Here is a 26,115-nt window from a genome sequence, read left to right on the forward strand (position 1 = left end):
TCAAAGGGCTAGGCGAGCTGGGACGGGCATAGAGCTCAGGAGTGCGCTGGAAGGCTCTGCCCTGGGGCAGACATGCTGTGTGGGGTCTGCTGGCGGGCTCCCTGGCCCACCCAGCCAGCAGTGGCTGGGCACATGGCACTTGGCGCCTTGCATGTCCTCTACCGGCTTGGCACTGTGGCCTCCTCGCCGGCGGGCGCCCCCCTTTTCCAGTTGCAGGAGTTGTGAGTCTTTCACAGTGCGAAGGGGTGGGGGTCCGGGGTGGGCACCTCCCCGGGGTGCAGGCAGGCCCCATCCGCCAGTACATCCTGGGCTCTCGGCAGCTACTGCGGCGGGGTGAGGCGAGCTCGGCTCTTCTCCCCGCCCGTGGGAGTTGGCAGTCCTGAAGAAGCTCTGGCGGCCTCAGCGGGACATCATCCGGACGAACTCTGGGAGGGGGTGGAGACAGTGGCAGTCAGGAGCCAGCACAGAACATGGCCCAAGGCCCCCTTTTTGTCCCCCTGCTTCCACACTGCATCTGTGAGCTTCTTGTCTGCAAGTCTGGCCCCTGAGGTCATCTCTATAGCTCCCCACTGGTCGGTTGGCCTCACAGCACTCCCTGGTCTGATCCATCCTGATAGTTCCAGGCCTGTCTCTTGGTATACCACACACAGTTTTGTAGGGTTTTATTTGCTTGCTTGTTTGTTTTTTTAATCCATTCACTTACTGAGGGACATCTTTGCTGTGTCCAAGTTTTGGCAATTGTTCATTAAGCAGCCATAGATATCCATATTCAGGATTCTACCTTGACATACACCTTCAACTCACTGGGATAAATACCCTCTCCTTAGTTTTTCAAAGACATCTTGATTTTTAATCGTGTGTGTGCGTGCACACATGTATACATGTGCGTGCGTGTGTGCGTGTGTGTGTGTGTGTGTGTGTGTGTGTGTGTGTGTGTGTGTGTGTATGTCTACATGTGGGTATGTGTGTGATCTGCATATAGAAGAGACCATTAGGTGCCCAGGACTTGGAGTGATAGGCGTCTGTGAACCACTGAATGTGAGTCCTGGCAATGGAACTTGGATCCTCTGCCAGAGCCTAGAGTTCTTTTAATCGCTGAACCATCTCTCCAGCCCTTAGCTGAGGCCTTATATCCGACCATAAAGACTTCTCTCATTCTCTCAGTCTCTCTTTTCTTGAAGGCAGGCTGCTCCCAGAAAAGACCTCCTGACTCTTGTGTTCTGGGCACACCCAAGCATACATTCATCTTGGCTTTCTACACAGAAGACAAGTCCCTAGATACATATGTTACTTTTTTCTTCTTCTCCCACAGTGCCAAGAATGGGGCCGTGCACAGGGTGAAGCAGCAGCTGAGACTCCCAGCCTGGGTCTGTATCCCAACTCTGCTTTCCAATAGTTAGACAATTGTTTGTTTTGAGACAGGGTCTCTCTACACAGCCCTTGCTGTCCTGGAACTCTCTATGTAGACCAGGGTGGCCTTGAACTCACAGATCCACCTTCCTTTGCCTCTGGAGTGTTGGGATTAAAGGCATGAACCACTGTGCCCGCCTTTTAGTGAGGCAATTTTGACCAAGCTTCATTACTTCTCCAAGCCTCAGCTTTCTCTCATTTAACATGAGGCAATAACAGAGCAGGCTGTGGCATCATGAGAATAAAGAGATAAATACATAAAGCTACCGAGGACAATGACAAGCACATGCTATGAAAATGATAAAGGATCACCATGAATTTTATTGATTCTTCTCAAAATGTCTGCTGAGGAGCCAGGTGTGGTGGCTCACATACTTGATCTCAGCACTCGAGAGGCAGAGGCAGGCAGATCTCTGTAAGTTCGAGGGCCAGCCTGGTCTACAAAGCAAGTTCCAGGACAACCAGGGCTGTTACACAGAAAAAACGGGTCCCAAAAAGAGAAAAGAAAAAGAAACTGTCTGGTGACTATGTCTATGTGTGAGGTGTTTTGTATGTAGGCAATGTTGAGATAACATAGGGTTGTTCTTTCTCTGAGATCTCAAAGTCAAGCAGGGAAGCTGTTGGGTAGAGTGAGAGACAGGGATGGACCTGAAGTGCTACAAAGGCCAGAAAAGAGGCCCAGTCTGCAGAGGAGGGAAGAGGTGGTTTGGGAAGGGGAATAGAATTCACTCAGGAGTGGGCAAGAAGGCTTAGGGGGTAAGGGTGCTTGCTGCCAAGCCTGAAGACCTGAGTTTGATCACCAGGATCTACTTGAGGGAAGAAAAGAACCAAGTCCTGCAGGTTATCTCTGACCTCCACACTCATGCCATGGAACACACACACACACATAGATAGATAGATAGATAGATAGATAGATAGATAGATAGATAGATAGCTATGGATGGATAGAGAGGTAGATAGGTAGATAGATGATTGATTGATAGATGATGGATAATAGATAGATTGATATGGGTGGATAGATAGGTAGATAGATAGATAGATAGATAGATGGATAGATAGATGCAATTAAAACAATTTAGCCCAAGCGGAAAATAAAATGAAAGGCACCTGGCACAAAGAACAGCATATTCACGGGAAGACCTCACAGGTTCACGTATCTCGAGTATTTCAGGGTGAAGGGATGGTAGATGCTGTGTCTGGAATGGTGAGCTATGGTCAGGTCAGGCCGAGGAGTGTGGTCCTCAGAAAATAGCATGAGTGGATGAACAGACAGATGGGGCCGACAGGCACAAGGATGGATAAATGTATGAACAGATGGATGTAGAGCCGATGGGGAAACGACCGAACAGATAGAGAGATCAGTGGAAATATGGGCAGAAGTACAGGCAGCTGGAAGGAAGTGTATGACTGTGTGACAAAGCCCAGAGGTATAGGTGGATAGAGAGATGTGGTCAGGGACGAAGATACTGAGATGTACATATGGGTGGATGCGTAGTAGAACGAGTGGATGCATCAATGGATGGATAAATGCATGGATCACTGGTTGTATGGATGGCTTTTAGAGATGATACAAAACTGAACAGGCATGTGCACAGATGAAGAAATGAATGGGTGAAAGGTATGGACGATGGCCAAATAGATGGATGCATGGGTAGGGGTGGGTGTGGGAGGTGGGTCGGCGTGTACACAGGTAAGATGGAAGAAAGGCAAGGAGGAAGGGCAAAGCACAAAAACTTGAGTCCAATTGGTGATTGCATGGCACACCAGCAGTTAGAGCAGCTCTGTGGCTGGCTCGGTTCACACCCATGTTAAGCCCTGCTTACCTTCAAAGTCCACTCGTCCATCTCCATTGAGGTCCACATCTCGGATAATTTCCTCTATGTCTCGGTGTCCCACCTGATGACCCAGTAGCTTCCTCATGGCCTCTCGAAGCTCACTGGTGCTTATCTCTCCGTCACCATTGGTGTCAAACTGGAGAGTATGAAGGAGGGATAGAACGCTGCATGGATGGGCAGCAGACCTCAAGACGGAGCAGCGTCCCCCATCCCAGGGTTCCTTTTCTAGCCAAGTTCCTTCCCATGGTCTGGGACCCGGGGATTTAGAACCCTTAATTGTCATCCGGAGATTGGGATTCAGCCTGCCCACCCCTGCCTGTCACCAGCTGTCACTCACCTCCCGAAAGGCATCTCTCAGTTCCTTTACACCAATCATATCTGCTGTCTCCGCCAGGAGTTTAGGTCCCATTAGTTCCACAAAGTCATCAAAATCCACATGGCCACCCACTGGAGCAAACAAAGGGGAAGTAGGTCATCCTCAACCCACCCATTGTCCATCTCTCGATAAGCAAGCTCCTTGGTCTCCCCCATCTCCAGGCCTCGGGTGTGACCTCAGCTGGCAAGGACAGACCGCAGACTTGTCAAAGAATGACTTGAGGAGCGGCCAGGGAGTGGGAAAGGGACAAACATGGACAAAAAGGAAACAGGGATGGAGAAAAAAGCACTGGGCCTCAGAGCTGGGTGAAGAATTTCAGAGATGAAGAAGCCAAGATGCTCTTGGAGGAAGGCTGAAAGGGGACAAGTGCCCCAAGCCTTACTTTACTTTAGCTGTGCAAATATAAACTCAACTTCCAAGTCACTCTCAGGGGGTGAAAGCAGACAGGGCACCTGCCTGCTGACTACAACTTTCAGCAGGGACTGGCAGTGTGGGCCCCCCCTTCCCCCCTTCCCATGTCACTGCTCCCTCCTGCACTTTCCTTCCCTTATTTAATAAATGCCTCGAACCCTGTTTCTGAAGAACCCAGGTAAAGATAGAGGACCTCGTAATGCTAACAGCAGCATCCTCGACTTGTACTGTGAGCCCGGTTTTAGGCTGTTATTCACCTCTCTCCTAACTTACTTCTACTGTCTCATTACAACCCTGCTTTACATGGGGGGAAACTGAGGCTCAGAAGAAGAGTGGTTTGAACGAGGCCCCAGAGCTGGATACAAAAGTTGATCCCTGGGGCTGGAGAAATGGCTCAGCAGTTAAGAGCACTGACTGATCTTCCAGAGGTCCTGAGTTCAATTCCCAGCAACTACATGGTGGCTCACAACCATCTGTCAAGATCTGGCACCCTCTTATGGTAAGCAGTCATACATGCAGGCAGAATACTGTATACATAATAAATAAATCTTAAAAAAAAAACAACAACCCTTGATCCCAGGCCTGGGTGACCTGGAGGACAGGGACTCACAGTTCATGTTGATCTGCTGGGACAGCTCAATGAGTTCCATCTCTGTAGGCATATAGCCCATGGTGCGCATGCAGTTTCCCAGGTCCCGGCAGTTGATGTAGCCATCTTTGTCCTTGTCGAATTCTCGGAAGGCCTCTCGGAGCTCTGGGGGAGTGAAAAGGGGCAGATGTTGTTGGAGAGAGGACCCAAAGAACATCCCAGGGACCAGCTCAGAGAGGTTCACCCTGGAGTCCTCTAGAGCTCTCAGTTTGCCCAGTATGTCCTGCTTTGTGCTAGGGACTCTTCCCACGAACACCTAGAGGCAGGTGGGTCTCCGTGAGTTCAAGGCTGGCCTATTATTCTACATAATGAGTTACAGGACAGCCAGGACTGTGTAGAGAAACCCTGTCTCAAAACACCAAACCTGTTGAGCGTGGTGGAACACGCCTTTAGTCCCAGCACTCGGGAGGTAAAGGCAGGTGGATCTTTGTGAGTTTGAGGCCAGCTTGGTTTAAAGAGTGAGTTCTAGAACAGTCAGGGCTACACAAAGAAACCCTGTCTCAGAAAAACAACCCCCCCCAAAAAAAACACCCACCCACACCTTCCTATAGATCTGAGCAGCCATTTCCCTGAGAGTGTGACTTTACCTTCAATCTCCTCTGGTCGTAATGATCTGTCCTGAAACAAGAGAACATATCACATTAGCAGCAGCAAGGGACCTAGAACTCATAACATGCCCATCCATTGGGGGCCCATCCAATGGGGGCCAGTCAAATGGCAGCAGGTGCTAGGTGAGAAGTGATAGACACTGAGCAGAGGTCTTTCTGGACCTTGAGAGGGAAAGATGCAGTCTCCAAGTCTTAGAGTCGCAGAACATTGGCAAAGGAGTCCCAAACTCAACAGTACCCACAGAGACTAGGCCACCAAAGTGCCGCACCCATATCCAGTCACAACAATGAGTTGGGAACAAAGCTGGTCCAGAGACAAAAACCTGTAAATAAAGTAGGGCCAAGGGAAGTCACCACCCAAGGACTCCAGGAAGAGCCAGGCATCAGAAGTTGGCAGGGCAATAAGGGATGGGGGACCACAGGAGGAGAGCAGGTAAGGGCCATACAGGCAGCCCCAGAAAGAGAAAAGGGGATTCAGGCTATATGAGGAAGAATTGGAGCTGTGTTCAGCATCCTTGGTACTGTCCCCTGTCACCCAATGTGACCCTATGTCTATACCCTGTCCATTATAGGACACAGCATAGGACCCGGGGCTGCCAGTGTCCAAAGCACATATCTGCAGCCTCCAGAAGGGCCCACATCTCCATGGGGAACCACAGAAACTCAGCACTAAAACTGGTACCAGAGAAACCTCCATAAAACAAATTTAGAGAAACATGGGGTAGGGCCCTGGTGGTGACAGCTACCACCCCAGGCCTGCTCAGGAAGGAGACGGACAGGTACAGGGAAGATATGGGTGCCCATGTTCCAGCTCTCTGCTTCCGGATGGGAAGAGCAAGCTAGGTCTGTGACCTTAGTAGGCTCACAGCAGGAACAGGGACCCATGTCATTAACACGGACATATAGGAATGCTATAGTGAGTCAGGCGGTGGTGGCGCACATCTTTAATCCCAGCACTTGGGAGACAGAGACAGGCAGATCTCTGTGAGTTCAAGGTCAGCCCGCTCTACAGAGCGAGTTTCAGGACAGCCTTCAAAACTACAGAGAAACCCTGTCTTGAAAAACAAAACAAAACAAAACAGAATGCTATAGTGAGCATGAGTCATCTCATCTGGTCACAAAGGCTGTTTCAGTCAGTGGGGCCGAGAAGGGTGGAGACAATGGCGCACCCAGACAATGGTGCACCCAGACAATGACTCCCGGATACAGGCACCCAGCCTGAGGATCCTGTCCAAAGGAAAGGGTTGTGTTGTTGTTCAAAGTGTGTGAGTTTGGAATGAGCAGGCTACAGACTTCCCAGGTCCTCCCAGGACGCATTTCTAGCTGAGGGGAAAGAGCTATTTGAAGGGGGTGTTGTCTCCATAACAGTGATACAAGGATTTTCCCTTAAAAGGTTGGCAGAGTCTGTGTGGCACAGGGGTCACTCCCGCTCCCAGATGGAAATATATGTCCCTGGACATTCTTGGGTGGCCAAAAAGATTTATTTCCATGCATTATTATATCACCAGTTCATGAAAATAAGTGTGTGCAGTCATCCCTTACTATCAGTGGGGGATTGATTCCAGAAACCCCAGGCATGCCAAAATCCAAAAATGCTCAAGTCCTCTACATAAAACAGCATGCTATTTGCATATAATTTACATACCTCTTCTGGTATACTTCAAATCCTCTTGAGATGACTTATTCTATTTATATGATGCAAATGCTATGCAAATAGTTGCTATGTTGTGTTGTTTAGAAAATGAGGACAGAAAAATAATCTGTGTGTTTTCAGCGCAGGTACAGGGTTTTATCTTTTACTTAAAAATTTTTAAAGATTTATTTTTATCTGATGTATATGAGTGTTTTTCCTGCAAGTGTGTATGTGTACCACCTGCAGGCCTGGTGCCCTAAGAACCCCCAAGAGGACATCAGATCTCTGGAGACTGGAGTTACAGACAGTTGTTAGACTCAGGTGAGTTTTGGGAACTGAACTCAGGTCCTCTTCAAGAACAGTGTATGCTCTTAACCGCTGAGCAGTCTCTCCAACCCCAGATGAAAGGTTTTTAACAACTTATTTGTGGTGTGTGTGTGTATGTGTGGGGTGTCTATGTGTGTGTGGTGTGTGTAGGTCAGAAGACAACTTGCAGGAATCAATTCTTGCCTTTGACCATGTGAGATCTGAGGATGGAACTCAGGTCATCAGACTTGGCAGCAAGCACCTTTACCTGCCGAACCATCTCACCAGACTCAGATGCCAATTTTAAAAATATTATTTCTTGCCAGGCAGTGGTGGTGCACGCCTTTAATCCCAGCACTCGGGAGGCAGAGGCAGGTTGATCTCTGAGTTCAAGGCCATCCTGGTCTACAGAGTGAGTTCTAGGACAGCCAGGGCTACACAGAGAAACCCTGTCTCCAAAATAAGATAAATAAAATTATTTCTTGATCTCCTGTTGCTTGAATCTCCAAATGTGGGGACCCACGGATATGGGGAACTGATTGTACGAATCTGTACATGAATATGCAAAATATACTCAGTGGCACAACCTACTTAACCAGAATTAGGCCTTTCCAATCCCCAGACCCTAAGCATCTAGCTGCCCTTCCAGGACCGAGTTCTGCAGGTCTGGGGAGGAAGTGCACACTGCAGTGCCTTCCTCTGTGTTTGTGTTCCCAGATTCCAAGAGGCAAAGTGAGGCACTTCCTCACAGTGAGCCTGCAACAGCAGCCCTGGTGGCTGTTCCCAGGCTCACCTAATGGCCCCCAAACCCATGCAGGGCAGTGGAGGAATGTGTTATGTCTGGAGTGGTTAGGGTTACACACTGAGATATGCACTAATCTGGGGGAGGAGGCATAGACAGCATTGGGAACATACATACTTCCTTCCCAGTTTGTGCAGTTAGAGAAAAGCCCCCAGAACCTAGAGTCAGACAGACCCAGGTGTTAATTCTTGTAGCTGCTACCTCCAGCTGAGGGTCACTCCTGTTCACTATGCCAGCTTCCTCAGCTGTCACATGGCTCCATGCCAGTGCCTACCTCATAGGGCCTTTGTGGGCATTCCTCGAGGCACGTATTCCCAGTGTGAGATTTAATCAATGCAACCTACAAATGTTTGTATCCATAACATCCTCATCACCCACTTCCCTGTGACAGCTCAGACACCTGCAAGAGGCTGTTCAGTACGGTAGCCACCAACCACACATGGCTACTTACATTTGAATTGGATGGCAGGGGTGTAGCTCAAGATAGAACATGTGCTTAGCATGTACAAGACCCCGAGCTCAATCCTCAGCAAAAACAGAGCTTTTAATTAAAGTAAAAATAAAAATTAATAATAATTCCGTTCATTAGCTACATCCCTGGAGGTCAATAGCCACACGAGGTCAGTGGCTGCTACACTGGATATCACAGAGTAGAATATCAGGAGACCACCTGAGTACATGGAATTGCTGGTAAGAAGACAGACACTGCAGAATCGGGTGATGATCTGAGTTTGAATCCTACCTCTGACTCCTGCTAGTGTGACCTCAAATATGCTACTGCATCAGACTCAGTTTCCCCACCTGTGAAATGGGGGTGGTAAAGCACCTACCTGTGGGAGTTGGGGCTTTTGTGAGGCAAATCTCCAATAGTGTTGGTTTCCTCAGTATGCTGTGGGCACATTGTAAGTCTCCCATAGAATTGTATACGCTTATTTATCCATGTGTGTGCAGGTGTGTGTGGCAGGGGTGTGTGTGTGTAGGTGTGTGTGCAGGGCTGCATGTACAGGTATGTGTGTTTAGGTACGTGTGCAGGGTTGCATGTGCAGGTATATGTGTATAGGGGTGTGCATGCAGGGGTGTGTGTGTAGATGTGTGTTTGCAGGGGTGTGTGTGTGCAGGGGTATGTGTGTTTGCATATGTAGGTGTGTGTATGTGGAGGACAGGTCAACTTTGGATGTTACTCCTCAGACTCCTCCCACCTTTTTTAATGGGGTGTGTACACACACATGAGTGCAGGTACCTTTGGAGGCCAGAAGAGGGCATCAGATTCCCACAGAGCTGGAGTCAGTTGTGAGCTACCTGATGTGGGTACTGGGAACTGAGCCTTCTCACCAGTCCATCCCCTGCCCCATCCACTTATGTTTTTGGGACAGGGAGGTCTGTCCCTGGGCCTGAGGCTCACTGCTTTCAGGCTGTCGAGTAAGCCCTAGGGCTATCCCTGTCTCTGACTCCCCAGCACTGGATGTGTAAGCACCATCACCATACTCAGCTTTTTAGTGGGTGTTAGGGACTGACTTGGGTCCCTTACCAAACACCATCTCCCCAGCCTCTGCTTCTTTTTATTTTGTTTAAGAAACTTTACTTAGATTTATTTTACTTTGTCTGAGTGTTTTGCCTGCATGAATACATGTGTATGATGTACATGCCTGATGCTCATGGAGGTAGGAAGAGGGCATCGGATCCCCCTGGGACTAGAGTCACAGATGGTTGTGAGGCGCCAAGTGTGTCCTAGGAACCAAAATCAGGTCCTTTGGAAGAACAGCCAGTGCTCTTACCATTAAGCAATCTTTCCAGTCCCCTGCTTTAATTATTTCTTGCTGGTTGATACAGACTCACTCTGGAGCCATGAATGGGCTGCTGCATACAGAAGAACCCCTTCTCTTCCCAGCACCTCCTCATGCCCTATGAAGCCAGGTTTGGCCAGCTGCACTGGGCTGACTTACGTACAGGCTGTCTGTTCTCAGCAAAACCCTTCCGGAGAAAAATGCAGGCAGGACCCAGCAGGTTGTGCATGACGGCACAGTTCTGGGCCAGCATCATGAGTGGTCCGGGAAGCTCACCGCCCGCTGTCAGTCCCTCCTCACTTGTCTGCACCACCATGTAGCTGGTCTTCTCCTCCTGGCGCATCTTCAGCCAACACCAAGCAAATAAAAAGAGGGGTGAGGTGTCACCTCCCTGTTCATCTGGGCCCCCCAGCCCCAGCCTGGCTGTTGATTCTAGGACATCCTTGAGAGTCCCTTGTTGAAGTTGAGAGCTTTAGCATGTACAGTATGGTATATAATTGATCCAACAGATGGAGACTCCAATCCTTGGCTGAAATAGTTGTCCCATGGAGAGTTAGATGTGAGGCTAGAAGTAGGGTGCTCTCTCTCTCTCTCTCTCTCTCTCTCTCTCTCTCTCTCTCTCTCTCACACACACACACACACACACACACACACACACACACACACGTGTATCAGGGAATCACGCACTTGTGTGCATGCAGTACAGAGAGTGAAGCAGACAGAGGGAGGCTTCTGCCCCAACTCAAAGTGTCACACAGAAACATGCCCTTCCCCCAAGTGTCCCCAGTGTCTCAGCTCAACCCTCAGGCCTGCATCCTTGTCTCCCAGCTACACAGAGAACAAACATGCTCCACAAGTCTGCTGACTGGAAGTCACAAACATAGATGCCGTTGCTGACAAATGAGGCGACAGGTAGGCTGTAGGAGGTGGGGATGGGGCAAACGGGTGCCGTGTGCCCACTCTAACCCGGCAGCTGTACTTACTGCATTCCAGCTCACAGGTGCCAAATCTGGTCCAAAGCACCGGCGGGAAAACAAGACCCACCTGGACCCAGATTCCACCTGCTCGTGACGGCACGGCTGGGCAGTCTTCCAGCAATTTTCCTTGCCTACCCTCCCTCTTTCCCTGGCTCCATGCCCAGGCTGGCTTGGCCTGCTTGACCTCTAGAGGCTGAGGCTGGGGCCTCGCCAGCTGACCGAATATAGCTGCACTCTCAGGCCCTGGCCAGTCTTTCGTCCTCCCTGTAGATTCCCACACAGTTATGAAAAGTCAGCACGGCTGCACAGACCCTCCCCTTAGAACAACAACAGCATCCAGACACAACATATGGCTGAACCCAGGCCTCCCAGCATGCCCAGTGCCTCTCAAGAATCCAGGTCTCAGCACTGTACCCTGCAAGGGACAGCCTCTCTTCAGCGTGGGAGTCTGGGGCAGAACTTGCCCCAAGGACAGGCAGGGTAGCTGGACTCCCAAGAGGACTGTCTGTCTGGGACACACACAGCTATATTCTCTCTGTCCCATCCAGCCCTCTTCCAACTAGCTGCCTCTAACTGAGCAAAGGTCACATGTAGACCGGGGCAGCCTGTGCTGGAGGAGCCTCCCTTATCCTGTTCTCCCACACTTCTCCCCCAAGCCCTCCTCCAGAGGGGCTGCTGATGGAGACTCGATGCCAGCCCCTTCTACCACCCTATGCCCCCTCCAGACCTAGAGAGGGGAGAGCAGTATATCTGTTCCTCAGAGGAGATACAATGACTCAGACCAAGGCTCAAGGGGCAGGTGTCGGAAACCTCTGAACAGGAGGATGTCAGACAGACCAAGGCCTACTCTAGCTTGAGTCTCTGCTCCATTCACCCACACCTCTGAACCTGTGCAGGAACTAGTAAAGACAAGAGAGTCTTTCCCTGCAAGAAGGGGTCTAAGAGAAGCCCAGGACTAGATGGGAGTTAGGGGTGGGTAACTCCAGGAAGCAATCTGATTGGAGATGTTTGTGGAAAAGCAGACTTTCTGTTTCTGGCTGAATCTCACACATGTTGGCTTCTCTAGAAGGAGGTGGCAGCAGGTGGCACAGAATCCTAAGAGTTTAATGTACTGGCTATGGACTCCGTCTCGGGAAAAGCTCTGGTCCGCCACTTGCCTGTTGTGTGACCTTGATGTGCCACTCTCGTCATCTGCCTGCGCCCCAGCATCCTCCACACACTGGGGGCAATCATCTGTAGCCACAGGTCCTTGTGAGCAGCAACTGAGCTCCTGCCTATAAAGTGCTTTTTGCATTGTGTGTAGAACGCAGTAAGAGCCAAATAAATGAAGTTGCCGTAGTTACAGCAATGATGGTGCTGATGATGACGTTGATGCTGATAGAGCAAGTTAAGAGATGTTGGGTGCCAGAAGGCATTTACTTCTGGCTCCAGAGGAAGTGGAGGAACATCTGCCAATCAGCAAAGAAATGAGAAGGTGGAGAGGAATTTGCTCCCACGAAGAAGGAACCAGTGGTGGCTGGGAAATTTCCACTGCATCTCTTGATTATAACTCTGCCTGGCACCAAGTTGCCCCAGGATGTAGCCATTCTTCCCCAGCCAGCAATGATGGCACCTGACAGGCTGATTCTGGCCAGTTCAGGGCCTGAAGCAGGCTACTTATCACCAAGTCCAGCTCCCCACTTCCACTCAAGAAGTTGAGCCAGGGGCCAATAACGTCTAGCTTGGGACCAGGAGAGGCTAGCATATCAGAGAACATCAGGACCTCTGGCTCTCTAACAATGCAAGCTGGCCGAGGGCACGCACATAGGTCAACTCCCCCTCCCCCTCTGCTCATGGCCAAGGAGAGCTTGAAGGGCGCTGTGCTTAATGAGATGGGAGCGGACATTTTGCTGTACAGAGTAGGGAGTTGGAGTAGACGATCTCGAAGGTCATATTTGGGAAATTATGAATAACATTTCTGGCAGCAGGAGAAATAAAAGGCACACATAAAAACACCAGCTCTGACTTTACACAGTGCAGGCTCTAAATCCCAGCTCTGCTTGCTAGCGACCGAGTGACCTCAGAAACCCTTATCTCTGAATCCAGCTCCCTTCCCTGCAAACTAGCCAAAAGGACTATTTGGTGGAGAAGAGCAAGTGAGATGGTAGATGTCTGATATGTTGCAAATCATCCAGAAAAAGAAATAACTTCTAAGGTTTAAGATCACTTATCCAGTGGACTCAGCACCTTGCCAGCTGCACCTTGACTTGGTGGTAGAGGCGCAGGCTTAGCCTGCGCGAGGTTCTGGGGAATAAGCTCTGCTGGGATGTGATGGCTCATGCCTATATTATATTTTTAACGTGTGGCAGCTGAGGCAGGAGGATCTTGAGTTCCAGGACAGCCTGGGCTACAAACAGAGGCCTCACCTCCAAAACAAAACAAACAACAACAAAACAAAAACCTGAAAGCAGGGGTAACCATCCCCATCTTTTCTGCTTCCCTACCCCACCCTTCATCTCTGGTGGTGATACTAACGTGTGTTTAGTACGATACACTTGGCATTGTGCTTAGCAGACCACCATTCTGAGAGTTGCATACTAGGGACTGGGTGTGGGGATGCATACCTTTGATCCTAGCACTTTGGAAGCAGAGCCAGGAGATCTTTGAGTTTGAGACCAGCCTGGTCTACCTAGTGAATTACAGACCAGTCACAGCTACAAAATGAGAGCTTGTCTTAAAAAAAAAAAAAAGAGTTAAGAATTAGGAGCCAGCCATACTGGCTCATACCTGTAATCCCAATATGCAAGATGCTGAGGCGTAGGTTCCAGTATAAGCCCTTGTTTCTAAAAAGCAGAACAAAACAAAAGCTATACATCAGGCCTGAGGGATGTGTGAGGCTCTGGGTTTGATCCCCATTAATACACACACGCTGGATGATGTAGGTAGACATTAGCCAATTGACTGATAGGTGAAGGAACTAAGTCACAGAAAGTCAAGTAATTTGTCCAAGATCACACGGCCAGAAAGAGGACACCTGTGTGGTCTACAGAGGAAAGGGTTTGCTCATTATTTCACCTCTTCAAGCTTAGGACCCTTTGTGTGGGTATCTGCCTGTGATCCTCTCTGATTCGGATAGGCTTCTACCTCCGAGGCAGATGCCTCCTCTAAAAGAATGACAGACCATGAAGCACTGGGGATACACAATAGAAACCATCAGCCCTCCGAGCAATCCAAGGAGCCTCGAAGATTAAATGGAATTTGATGTGAGCAGCTTAGCCAAATGAGGAAGGCGACAGGCTAAAAAGCCCCAAGTGTCCTAAATTGAGAGGTCAGAAACCTAATGGAAAAGATGGGATGGGACCTGAGTGAAGGCTCCATCAGCCAATCCAAGACCTTACATGAGTCACCTGACCCTCCAATCCCCGCCCCCTCATTTGGCAATCCATTTCTTATTTGGAAAATGAAAATATGGAAGGCAGATATCTTTATCAGCTCCATCGTCTTTAACACAAGTCTATGACCTGACTATGGAGGGTTAGCAACACAGGCAAAGCCCACCTGGAACAAACACGCTGCAGAGGCGACCCAGACTTTTCAAAAGACACCCGAGGGGAAACACTTGCTTTTCCAAAGGAATTCTTGCAAAAGAATATTGTCCTAGAATATAAGCAATAAATCCACTCACGCATGTACACTCCTGATCCACATATCTCTTGGGCACCCTGTGTCTCAAAAGAAGCCGTATTGGGCTCTAAGACCCGGTCCTTTGACACTCTCACACCTGACTCAAGAATTACTATGGGTAGAAGCAAAAGGAGAAATTTGCGTAGTTAGTGGGGTTCCTTCAAACCCCAGTTTTGAAGGCTTTGAAGTTTTGAGTACCAGCAAGGAGCCCTGACCCCCTGAGAGCCCTCGGGCCTGCTCCTGGAAAGCATCTGATTCTGGAAGGCTCTAGGGTAGCTATAGACTCACAGCCTAAGAATCCACACTTTTCATGTTACACCCCACAAGTCCCAAAGTCACACGATTTTTTTCTCAGCTCTTGTGTGAATCCCAAATATGGCCTTCCTGGACCCTGTTGCCCCTCCACTCCCACCCAAGCAGCCTTAAACCCTAACTTTAGTTCAGAGCCTGCCTAGGACAAAAGAATAGAAGGGAGGGTAACCTGAAGTTGGAACAGGAACACAGCTTTGGGCAGACACCCTGGGAAGGGTAGCGAGTATTAGATGCCCACCCACTCTGTGCCCTCTGGGGAGGGCAGCAAGATGCCCCAAACCCCAGCAACCGGGACGTGGGGGCTCCAAAAACATACCTTTCTCGAGAGGTTTCTTAATGGCGACTTGACACAGTTGCCCATGCTACACTAATGCAGCCCCTCGGGTGATCTCTGGGTCCATGAAGGAGGCTCCTGGGGGACCAGGAGACCTCAGTCTGAGTCACTGCCAACCCCAGCAGTCTCTCTGCCTGTGCCGATCTTCCTCCAGGACAGAGCTGAGCCCGTGCGCGCGTGCTCGTCTGCCTGCTCCGGCTGATTTTTTTTTTTTTTCCTGGTGGTTTGTATGTGTGTTTGTGTGTCTAGGTTTAACTTTCTTAAGGAGACAAAGGCAGAAGGGAAGAGTGCATGGCACCGGAAAAAAATCCCCTGGAGAGTCGATGGCAGAGGGCATGGGCACTGGGAAGCCTTTCGGATCATCAACATCAGATTAGAGCATTAGAGCCTTCTCTGCTTCTCTCCACTTCCCTCAGCCCCTCCTTCCCATGCTGCCAAATATGCAGGGAGATTGCCTTGGGGAGGGGGACCCAAGGTGGCAGCTGCAGCTGGGAATTAGGCCAGCAGATCCAGAAGGGAAAGCTGGCTAGTTTGGGCCCCCAAAGCCAGGGTGCCTCACAGCTTGCAAAGCTGTCTTCGCACAAACACACAAACACACACACCGCACACATGCATGCACACGCAGGACCCCAGGGAGATGTATGTCTCTTATGGAGAGCAGTGAGCCGGATGAGCACGCTTCATCAGCCACTGGCAATTCCAGCTGGGTGGACAGCAAGGCGGTTCTCAGTCGAGGGCCTGGGAGATCTTGTGACGTCTCTATTACGCTCCATTTTTCACACTTGCCTCATCGTTGACATGGGATGAGGCCCAGGGGCTGGCGGCACAGCTGAACCCTCAGCTGTGATTAGCTCTTTCCTTCTGCTCTCTTTGCTCTGTAAAAGCTCCCTGACCCCTGGGAAGCCAAGAGATGGCCCTGAGGGGCGGGGGGGGGGCAGGATGGAGGTGACCCTGGCACAGAGGACGTGACCAAGGTGTCTTGGTCCTCCTCCTCACCCTTTGCCTACTCCTGGCAGAGAGACTTTCACCGGCTTCGTTGGAGTGCGGAACAGGGAGGCTGCCTTTTTAAAATGGTCCTGGAAGTCCCACAGCTGGAACTTCACAGATGACTGGATGGTCCTTGTCCCTCCAAATCCTTGCTTTGTCTAGAGAATTCTTCCCAAGCCTTGATGCCCCTGTTTGAGAGCTGCAATTGTAGCCGGGTACCCAGTCTTGTTTCCTTGCATCCAGCTTTCCCCCAGCAGGGGGCGCCAGAGATAGACCAAGAGGTTGACCCACGCCCAGGCCCCTGATGCAATCAGACTTCAGCCCAGACTGCTTCCTCTCCGGGGGACTCTTGTCCTGTTTGGGTGTCTGGTCAGAAATCTCATTAGAGAAGATGGCTGGATGCATTGCCCAGTGGGTGGCACAGACTCCCTCCTAGGAGGCTAAAAAGGAGATCGCTGGCTGGTTCACCATGCCTGTGGCGCTGTGTGCCGTTGCTGACTAGGGGACGGTTTAGTCAAGGCAGTTTCTTGATGCCTTGTTTGGGCCATACTCCAGGAGGAGGGGAAGTGGGGAGGGGCCGCTCCCTGAGGACGAAAGGAGGAGCCTGAGTGGAAACAGCTAAAGGGCAGGAAAGAGGGTGAAGATGCCATGGGGCTGGGAAGGGAAGAACAGACAGCTAACGTAAATGCAAAACAGCACGAAGGAAGTACTACGCTGGGCCAGGGGTCAGGTTCAACGGCCTCCCATGAGTGGGAAAGGACGTGGGTTCTGAGGTTGAGGCTCGTCTCTGCCTGCGATCGCCTTCTATTCCTGAGCTTCGGTTTCCTCCGTTAGAAAATGGGACTTTCCCTGTCTGGCTAATAAAGTGCATACAGGAAAGCCTGTGGTACATAATAGGCACTGATAAGTAATTATTCAAGTGGAAGAAGGAAGTATCGTTTGCCCAGCGTGTATGTGCCGGGCGCTGTGCTTGGCTCTGGAAACAATGGAGAGGAACAACAGCAGTTTATATCCCAGCTGGTGGGAAAGAGAGAGTGAGAAGCACAACGGTTTACCATATTTAAGATAAACACAGCCGGGCGGTGGTGGCGGCACGCCTGTAATTCGCAGAGGCAGGCGGATCTCTGTGAGATCAAGACCAGCCTGATCTACAAGAGCTAGTTCCAGTACAGCCTCCAAAGCTACAGAGACACTGTCTCAAAACAAAACAAAACAAAAAGATAAATGCTAAGAAGGAGACAGGCAAACTCTGATAATGACAGGGGAGTGCTATTAACAGTCTGTGGAGATCGGGAGAGGCTTGCAGACAAACTAAAGAGGAGACATGGGCTATACTAGGTAATAAATAAAGTGTGTTTCCTGTAAAATCAAGGAAACAGATTGTCTGGACTACTCTGTAGCTCTGGCTAGCCTTGAACTTGTGGAGGAGTACTCCTGCCTCTGCCTCCGAGGTACTGGGTTTGTTTTGGTTTTTTTGGAGGGGGGTTGTGTGTGTGTGGGGGGGGTGAGACAGGGTTTCTCTGTGTAGCCCTGGCTGTCCTGGAACTCACTCTGTAGACCAGGCTGACCTCAAACTCAGAGATCCACCTGCCCCTGCTCCCTGAGTGCTGGGATTAAAGGCGAGTGATGCCGCCGCCGCCGCCCCCATCCCACCCCCTAGTCTTGCTTGTTGATTTTTAAAATTACATTTATTGATTTGTGTGAGGAGAGGCAGCTTGTGGAAGCCACGGGATAACTTTTTGGAGTCAACTTTCTCTTTCTACCATGAGGGTCCTGAGTTTTGAACTCAGGCTGCCCTTGACTATGACCTCGAACACTGGATCCTCCTACTGCCCCTTGTCTGTGGTGTGGCTCACATTAAGCCTCGAGTCTAACTAGACAGAGAGAAAAAGCATCAACTAACAGAGGTTCCCAGCCCTGGCTGTTGGAACCTGCTCTGAAATCCCTGTTCAGTGGGTGTAGATGGCTCTCTGAGGCTGTCCGCTCTACTCCCTTGGGGACTCTAACCTGTAGTTGGCACTAAGACCCACCGAGAGGGGCTGGAGAGAGGGCTTGGTGGTTAAGTGCACTTGCTGTTCTTTCAGAGGACTGGGTTTGGTTCCCAGCACCTGCTGGGCTGCACACAACCTTCTGTAACTCCAGGTCTAGAGCATCCAATGTCCCTCATCTGAGCTCTGAAGGCACCAGCACATGTATGCTATACATACTAACAGGGATATATATATATATATATATATATATATATATATATATATATTAAAATAAGTGAATATTAAAAAAGAAAAAGATAAGCCGGGCGTTGGTGGTGCACGCCTTTATGCCCAGGACTAGGGAGGCAGAGGCAGGAGGATCTCTGTGAATTCGAGGCCAGCCTGGTCTCCAGAGTGAGTGCCAGGATAGGCTCCAAAGCTACACAGAGAAACCCTGTCTCGAAAAACCAAAAAAAAAAAAAAAAAAAAAAAAAGATAAAAGACACACCAGAGCTTGGAATTCAGAGGCAGGGTGACCTGCTGCTGACTGGATTCACACTGAACTTTAGATACTTAGATACTCAGATACCTAGTATCTTAGTACTTAGATACTTAGATACCTCTCTCAGGGTTTTATGGGTGGTGAGTGAAACAACTTATTCACCCCTACTGAATGAATTCACTCCTACTGAGCCATACAAGCCCTCCTACCACCACCACCACAGTTTGGTACCTAAAAACTGTCCCCTTCCTTTGCTTAGCATCTGTCTTAAAGGCACAGCATCCACACTCGTTATCCACTTAGCCCTGGTGACTCCTGCCCCCTGCAGGCCAGTCCCAGCCATAACAGGTGCTTGTCGACCTTGGGCAATGCCTCTGTCCTTGGAAACAGGAGACAGAAGATAGCAAACCAATCAAATACTTAACCAAAGCCCATTCTGGGGGTGCTAGTGGGCCAAAGTGCCTAGTGCTGAGCCTCACAATCCAAGCTGGATTCCTGGGACCCATATGGTGGAAGGAGGGAATCATTTCAAAGTTGTTCCCTGACCTATAGCCACACTGACACTTACATGTGTGCGCACACACACATGCATGCACACAAACACACACAATGCATGCACACAATACATCCACACACATACATACATGCACACACAAAACACACATACATGTACATGCACAATGCTTGCGAGCACACACACACACACACACACACACACACACACATGCACAGTAGCATACATACATGCACATTTTATTATTCATTTTTGTTTTTTGTTCAGTTAGGATTTCACTATGTGGCTCAGGCTGGCCTCAAACTCACAGAGATTCAACTGCCTTTGCCTCCCAAGTGTAAAGATTAAAGGTGTGGGCCATCACACCTGGCATACACACATTATAAATAAAGAAGTGTAAAAAAAATTTGAAGTCCATTCTGCCTTGGGCTAAGAGTAAGTTTCACACTAGCTTGAGGTGTAAGGTCAGCTAGGGACCTGGTGGCGGGCAGATCTGAGGTTTTAGAGCCTTCTTAAACTGAACTGGGCTGGGCCATGGGCAGGAGGTACAGATGGCTTGACCTTCCCTAGAAGATGCAGCATGGCTGAAAGTTGGGGGAGCTTCCTCTGAGAAGTGAGGAGCACCTTGTTCCCCTAGTTTTTAAATCCATTTAGAGTCCCTGGGCCTCTGGAGCCACACTTTGAACTCTGGAATGAAATAATAGGATCAGAAGCTGAGAGGATGAGCTGGTTATCCCTGATTAGCGAGGAGGCTGGCCCTAGGTCTTCACCAGATCAGCAGCACATGAATTTGGGTGACAACCTCGTGCCACAACGCTCAGGGTGGAGCTGGGGCATAGCATGATGGGTACTCTGTGAACACTTTTGATGACTTCCCTTCCCAGCCAGCATGGTGCCGCTCAGGTGGCAGGTGTTACTGCTTTTTTACTCTGTGACCTCTGGAAGCACCACCCTCTCCAGAGCCTGTGTCCGCATTTCTAAAATGGGGGGGGGGGTGATAACGACAACCCTCCCAGGCTGCTGTGGAGATAATGAGGACAGACTCTGACAATTCTGTCGTGGGCTCTGGACTGAGGTCTTGGGTACCCTCACTGATCGTCAGAAACAGCCGGGGGGCAGATGCAGACATCCAGACATCCCAGAAGCCGCTCATCCAACAGACTCAGCCGCTTCTATCATCCACAACCATAGCTTCTCTTTCCCCATTCCCAGGTCCCAGAGGAGAGCTGGGGAGGGGGCAGGAATGAATATTCACAGGCCTTCAAAACACAGGCTTGGTGCGGTTGAACCCAGAGGACCCAAACCATCATGACCTTGGCCTACCTTTTCATCCATACCACCGGAACTAGGAAGCCCTACATAACCCAGACACAGGTGACATCAGTCACTCATTCATTCATGAACACTGTGATCCTCTTACATGTATGGACACTGAGCTGGTCCCCCCCCCCCAGATCAAAAGAGATGTTTCTTTAGGATGGGACCAGAGCTATGGGTTTTGTTTGCATTTGCCTCTTTTCAAGCTGAGTGCAAGAGTAGAAGGTTTGTTGGTTCATAACGTAGCCTTCAGAGACCCAAAGCTCATACATGCTTACTTGAGGTCTGCCTAGGCAGCTGAGTGACATGTCCTTAGCTGGCAGGACTAGAGGCAGATCACTGACATTGAGCCTTGAGCCCTTTCCTTTAAAGTCCTCTTCATCTGGCGCAGAGGCAACTTCCCTTATGCAGCACTTATTCAGACAATGCTCTTTTAATGACTATTAATGAAAGCAGCCGCATTAATGCAGGCTGCCCTTAGCCAGCACTCACCGTGAGCCAGGCCTCTGGGAGCCTTAATTTTGTGTGAGCCTCATCAAAACCCTGCAAGCTACTTTTTCCTCAGTCTTATTTCTGAATAGAGAAACCAAGGCCATAGAGAGAAAAATGATTCCAAGGTCACAAATGCACAAAGTGACAGAGGCAGGGTTGGAAGCAAGGGCTCTACTATCTTCTCATCCACCATCACACACCCCAGCCTCAAAGCCACACTGTCTCCCTGCTGGCAGTCACAGGAGGAATCTTAATCCCCATTTCCCCAAGTGTGGAGGCTCTATCTGGATACCTCTGATGTGCCTAATCCTGGCTCTGTCTGCTGCTGTTACCAACAGAGAGAATGTGTCCTTGGAGTTGATCATCATCAACAACAACAACAGTAATAATAACAAATACAGACGCGCTCTTAGGTCTGTCCACACAGTGGACTGAGTTTTACACACATGCTTGCATAAATCACTTAACTTCCCCATTCCCCTTGAGACACCAAGAGTGATTTCTATTTTTCAAGTAAATAAAAGCCTTGATGAGATAGAGCAATTCACCTCAGGTCAAAAAAGAAAGAAAAAAAAGTGAAAAATAAATAAGTTGAGAGTCATGAACAAATATATTTTGCCTAAGCAGATCCACCTGAAAATGTCTGTATTCAAGCGTTTTGCTTTCTGTTAGTCCCCACCCTGTCTCTAAGGACAGGACATCAGATACAGAAAAGAGGTGACAAAGGAAGATTAATTCCTTATGTCACAGGAGACTGGGAGCTCTGATACAAAAACTCCAGACTGGTTTTGTTGTCCTAGGCTGCTGTTGCTTGCTGTTTGCACACAAGGATGCCTTGGAGGTATCACCAGGAAACTCAAATCGAATGTGCTGAAGGTGGGGGGTGGGGGGAGCCTGCAGCTCCAAGAGGCAGGAGCTTCCAGAGGGAGGTAGTAAATATTTCATGGGACCTTCCAGTTCCTCCAGACTCAAGTGACCCTGTGACATTTCAGAACATGGGGCTGGAGAATAGTCTCCACTTAATGACTGGGAAGTCAGAAGAATTGAATAGCACATTGCTAAAAGGCTCTGAGCCCAGATAGGACCCGTGCAGGCAAACTCTGCGACAGTGGGGAGCGAGTGAGAGTCCTTTCCCCAGGTCACTGGCAAACTGGAGGATTCGTCTGTGGCTGGGCATCTTCCAAACTGCTAGGTCACAGGCTCCCAAACAGCCCAAACCTTGGCTATCTGTTCTACTGCTCTCTTCCTAGTGTGTGCCACCAATGCCCGGGCACAGGAGGTATTCAAGAAATGCAATCACCCACTAACAACATAGCATTTGGGTCACAACCCGGCCCAGACCCACAGCTCAGTCCTAACATGCTACGGCTTCGAGCCACTGCAGTGAACATCTTCCCTCGGCGTACACCAGGCTAACTCTCGGGCTCTACATCCAAACCTCTACTCCTGAGCACCGGTTCCAGTTCTCTCAGTGAACCGCTAACGAGGGCTCCCTGCAGGAACAAAGCCATAGGCTGCTGGCCTTGTCACACCATCACAGCAGTCCCGTGCAACCCGAATCCACGTGCAGCTGCCTTCATGACAGAGCCCCACCTGCATAAGCCACTGCAGAGTAGTATTTTGAAAAGAAACGAGCAGATCTGAAGCAAAACACACGCGGCCTCCTTGTAGTGCTGATCCCGCACAGCCAGCTGGGAGCTCGAGGTGGTTTCTTTGCACTAGATTCTACCGCAGACACGCTTAGACCCCTGAGTCTGAAACCATGCCAGCATTCTGATTGAGCCTCTGCAGAACTGACTGACGCCGCGAGTTCGATTCAATTACAGACTGGGAACCAGAGGAAATCTTGGCTTTGCTCAGAAAGAAGTTCACATGTTCCCGTGACACAATCCCCCACTGTGGCCTTGAATTGTAGGGTGAAGCTGTTTGTAAACGCCCGGCTGACTGGATCCTTGCGGGCAAAGGTGTGGGAGAAACAAAGGAAGTCGCTGGTGACCGCTCAGTGGCCTCCCTGACCCTAGAATGCACACCAACTCGGGCTTATGTTTCTGGTCTTATCCCACAATTGCCTTACTGACATCCAGATGGCATCCTTGGAATACCATCTTCCTTAAAACACTCTAAAGTTCCAGATGGAGCCAGATCTCTGGACAGACCCTCCACGCCTGCCCAGACAGCTCCTTCTCCTCCCCATTTTTTTTTAAACCCCTAACTTTTCTCAGGCCTTTGAGGACATTCTAGGTAACCGCTAGTGCCACACATCTACAAGCCAAGTCCGAGTACTCCCAGGCCCTCCCCTTTGCCTCCCCGACCCTAAGCCCTTCGCTCTCTTGGGTTGCCAGAGGCCAGAGGAGCGAGTTGGTACCGCCTTCTGCGAACACCGCTCACGACCAAGGGAAATCTCCTGGGAGGACTGCGGGAGATCGCAGGTCCTGCAGGTGCGAGGCAGGATCTGCTGAGCGATGCCCAGGAAGAGGCCCGGAGTGTGGACAGCTCACAGGGTGCTGAATCAGACACGGGGGTGGAGGAACACCAGGGCCGCGGGAGGACAAGATGAGTCGTGGTGCGCCCCGACCGGGCAGAGCGAGCAGAGCCAGGGACGCGCCGCCGCCGTAGGGTCCCGAGCGCCGGTGCCCTGAGCGCGGGCGAGGGGCGCGGCCCTTACCTGGCCGAAGGCGGAGCTGAGCATGGGGCGCAGCCGGTGGAGGAACGGGTCCGCCTCGGGGGCACCGGTGGGAGCCGGGTCCCCGCGACCCCGCGATCGCAGGGAGCCCCGTAGACCGAGCGCCGGCGCCAGCCCCCGTTCCTCCCCATCGCTCCCGCGGGCCGGCGGTAGTGTCTCCCGGGGCCTGCAGTGCGCCTGGGGCAGCCCACGCCGGCTCCCGCGCGCGCCCTCGTCGCGCGGCACGGGCCGGCACAGGGGCCTCCGGGAGCTGGGGTCCCCGCACGGTGGCGGCGAGCTGGGGCAGGGACCGGTCAGTCGGCGGCCACGCAGCGCGGGGTCCCGTGCAGAGCCGTGGCGGGGAGCCCGGCTGCCCCCGCTCGCCGCCGCCGCCTTAAGCAGCGACGTCTTGGACTCGCTCTTGGCGATGTGCGAGCTCATCGCGGCGGGGCCGGCGCTCGCATGGCCCGGCGGGGTGGTGCGGGGCCCCCGGAGGGCAGGGAGCGGGGCGCCCGGCGGGAGCCGAGCCCGAGGACGCGCTGCAGGCGGGCGCCGTCCCCCGGCCGCTTAAATGCGGCCCCGTCGCCGCCGCCCATGTGACAGCGCAGCCTCTGCGCCCGGAGCCCGGAGCTCCCGGCGGCCGGCGCTGCGGATCTGGGGGGGCAGCCTGCTGTCCCCCGAGAGCCCACCCCCGGCTCTCCCGCGGCCCAGGTGCCGCCGCGCCCCGCCCTTCGCCCCGCCCCGCGCTCGGGGAGTCCCGCTTCCGGGCGCCTCTGGTGGCCGAGGGGGCGCTGCGGCACTGAACACGAGCGCTAGGGAAGGGGCAGGGGAACCTCCCCAAAGAGACTGGCGGAGCCCCTTATCCTGCCCGCAGGATCCCAACGTGCCTGGGATCGGCCAGTCGCCCCCAAACGCAAGCAAGGTCGCACTCTTCAAAGGGAACAACTTTGGCAATAGGACCAAAGGAGTACAGGACACTAGAGTCTCCCTCAGGATGTGGGCACTCTGTGACACCACCTGACACACACAGGAGCCAGATGACCTGGAAGGACAATGCTAGAAGGGATGCATCATATCATCCACTCTCCAAGAGCGCAGTGGGACTATAATTGCCCCGGCAAGTCAGCCACAGAATTTACAGTTGTCACAACAGAAGAAGAGCCAGGTGGCAGCTGGCTGCCGTTCACCTGTCCCGGAAGTGCCTGGTGGCAATCAAGTTCCAGGTAGGACCCATTTGGTGCACTTGCTTCTCCGCCCAACCACCTCCTGCCCTTCTAGCTATGGGGAGACTCCTGCCCTTGGTAGGCAGCCAGGAAGTCACACTGGGCTGGTTTCAATCTCAAATCCCAGCTCTGCAGCTTGCCATCTGGGTAGCTTGGGCAAGTGTCGTCAGCTTCCCTGAGCCTGTTTCCCCTCTTCTGTGAAATGCAAATGATTCTTCCAAACTACTTTCTTGGTGACATCAGAAGACACTGAAAGGCTGGACCAGGTGCTTGAACAGGGCACACACGCGGTGAGCAGGTTCCCCTCCTTCTGCATCTCGGAAGGAGGTGTTCTTCCACTGGTGTTTAGTAGTGGGAGAGTTAAGATTTGGAGGTGGGGACCTCTTCCCGTTCTGGACTCTGTCCCTGCTCTACCCCTACAACCTGCTCACGGCTTAACCTCATTACAATAGATGGGCAGACTCTCAATATTACACAGATTTTGAGGAGGTCCCACTTTTCTGCATGGTGCATTTTTATTATGCATATGCAAGAAAGAAAAATGGATCTGGATGTGGCGATGTATTCCTGTAATTCTAGCACTGAGTGGGCTGAGGCAGGAGAGTTGCTGTGAACTTGAGGCCAGCTTAGGCTAAAGAGCAGTACCAGCTCTACCTCCTACCCCTGGCGGGGGAGGGGGGGCTGGCTGTGGTGGCACATGCCTGTAATGTCTTGGGAGATGCAAACAGGAGGATTACAAGTTTTCAAGACTGAGAAGAGATTAATCCTGGCTGCATAATGAGTTCCAGGCCAGCCTGGGCTACATGAGAGAGACCCTGTCATAAAAAAGAAGAAGAAGAAGAAGAAGAAGAAGAAGAAGAAGAAGAAGAAGAAGAAGAAGAAGAAGAAGAAGAAGAAGAAGAAGAAGAAGAAAGACAGCCAGGGCTACATAATGAGACCCTGTCTCAAAACAAGCAGGCAAGCAAAACACAAAGTAAGTAAGCAAACAAACAAATAAAAAACCAGGACCAATTGAACAAACAATTGAAAGAACCAAATGAACAAGGAAAATTTTAGTTTGTTCCCAGTTCACTTAATATAAAGAGCAGAATTGCTTCATCAAAGTGGCTCGGGTTCTTTTGTTTGTTTGTACACAGGGTTCTCTGTGTAGCCCTGGCTGGCCTCGAACTCAGAGATCCGCCTGGCTCGGAGGAATATGGAAGAATGGGGCAGGGTGAGAGACGGGGGTACAGGTGAGGTTGTGGTGGGCAAGAGGACATTGCAACCCAAAAGACTCTTGGAACATCTCATGGGAAATGCAGGGTCTAATGGGCCCACCCTTGGGCAGCATCTAACCTGCTCCAGACCT

General features: G+C 51.0%; 1 protein-coding gene across 1 annotated transcript; it reads right to left on the bottom strand.

Moving 5' to 3' along the window:
- Nucleotides 1–24,140, bottom strand: Cabp1 (calcium binding protein 1). The gene is given in 7 exon segments (XM_027416037.2): nt 1–425; nt 3,234–3,381; nt 3,583–3,692; nt 4,643–4,786; nt 5,269–5,299; nt 23,548–24,020; nt 24,023–24,140. Coding segments are annotated over 7 exon segments (1,050 nt in total). The 3' UTR covers nt 1–399.
- Between the last annotated feature and the right edge of the window lie 1,975 nt (nt 24,141–26,115).

The sequence above is a fragment of the Cricetulus griseus genome, chromosome 4 (genome assembly GCF_003668045.3).
Source record: "Cricetulus griseus strain 17A/GY chromosome 4, alternate assembly CriGri-PICRH-1.0, whole genome shotgun sequence".
In the NCBI taxonomy this organism is placed as follows: Eukaryota; Metazoa; Chordata; class Mammalia; order Rodentia; family Cricetidae; genus Cricetulus; species Cricetulus griseus.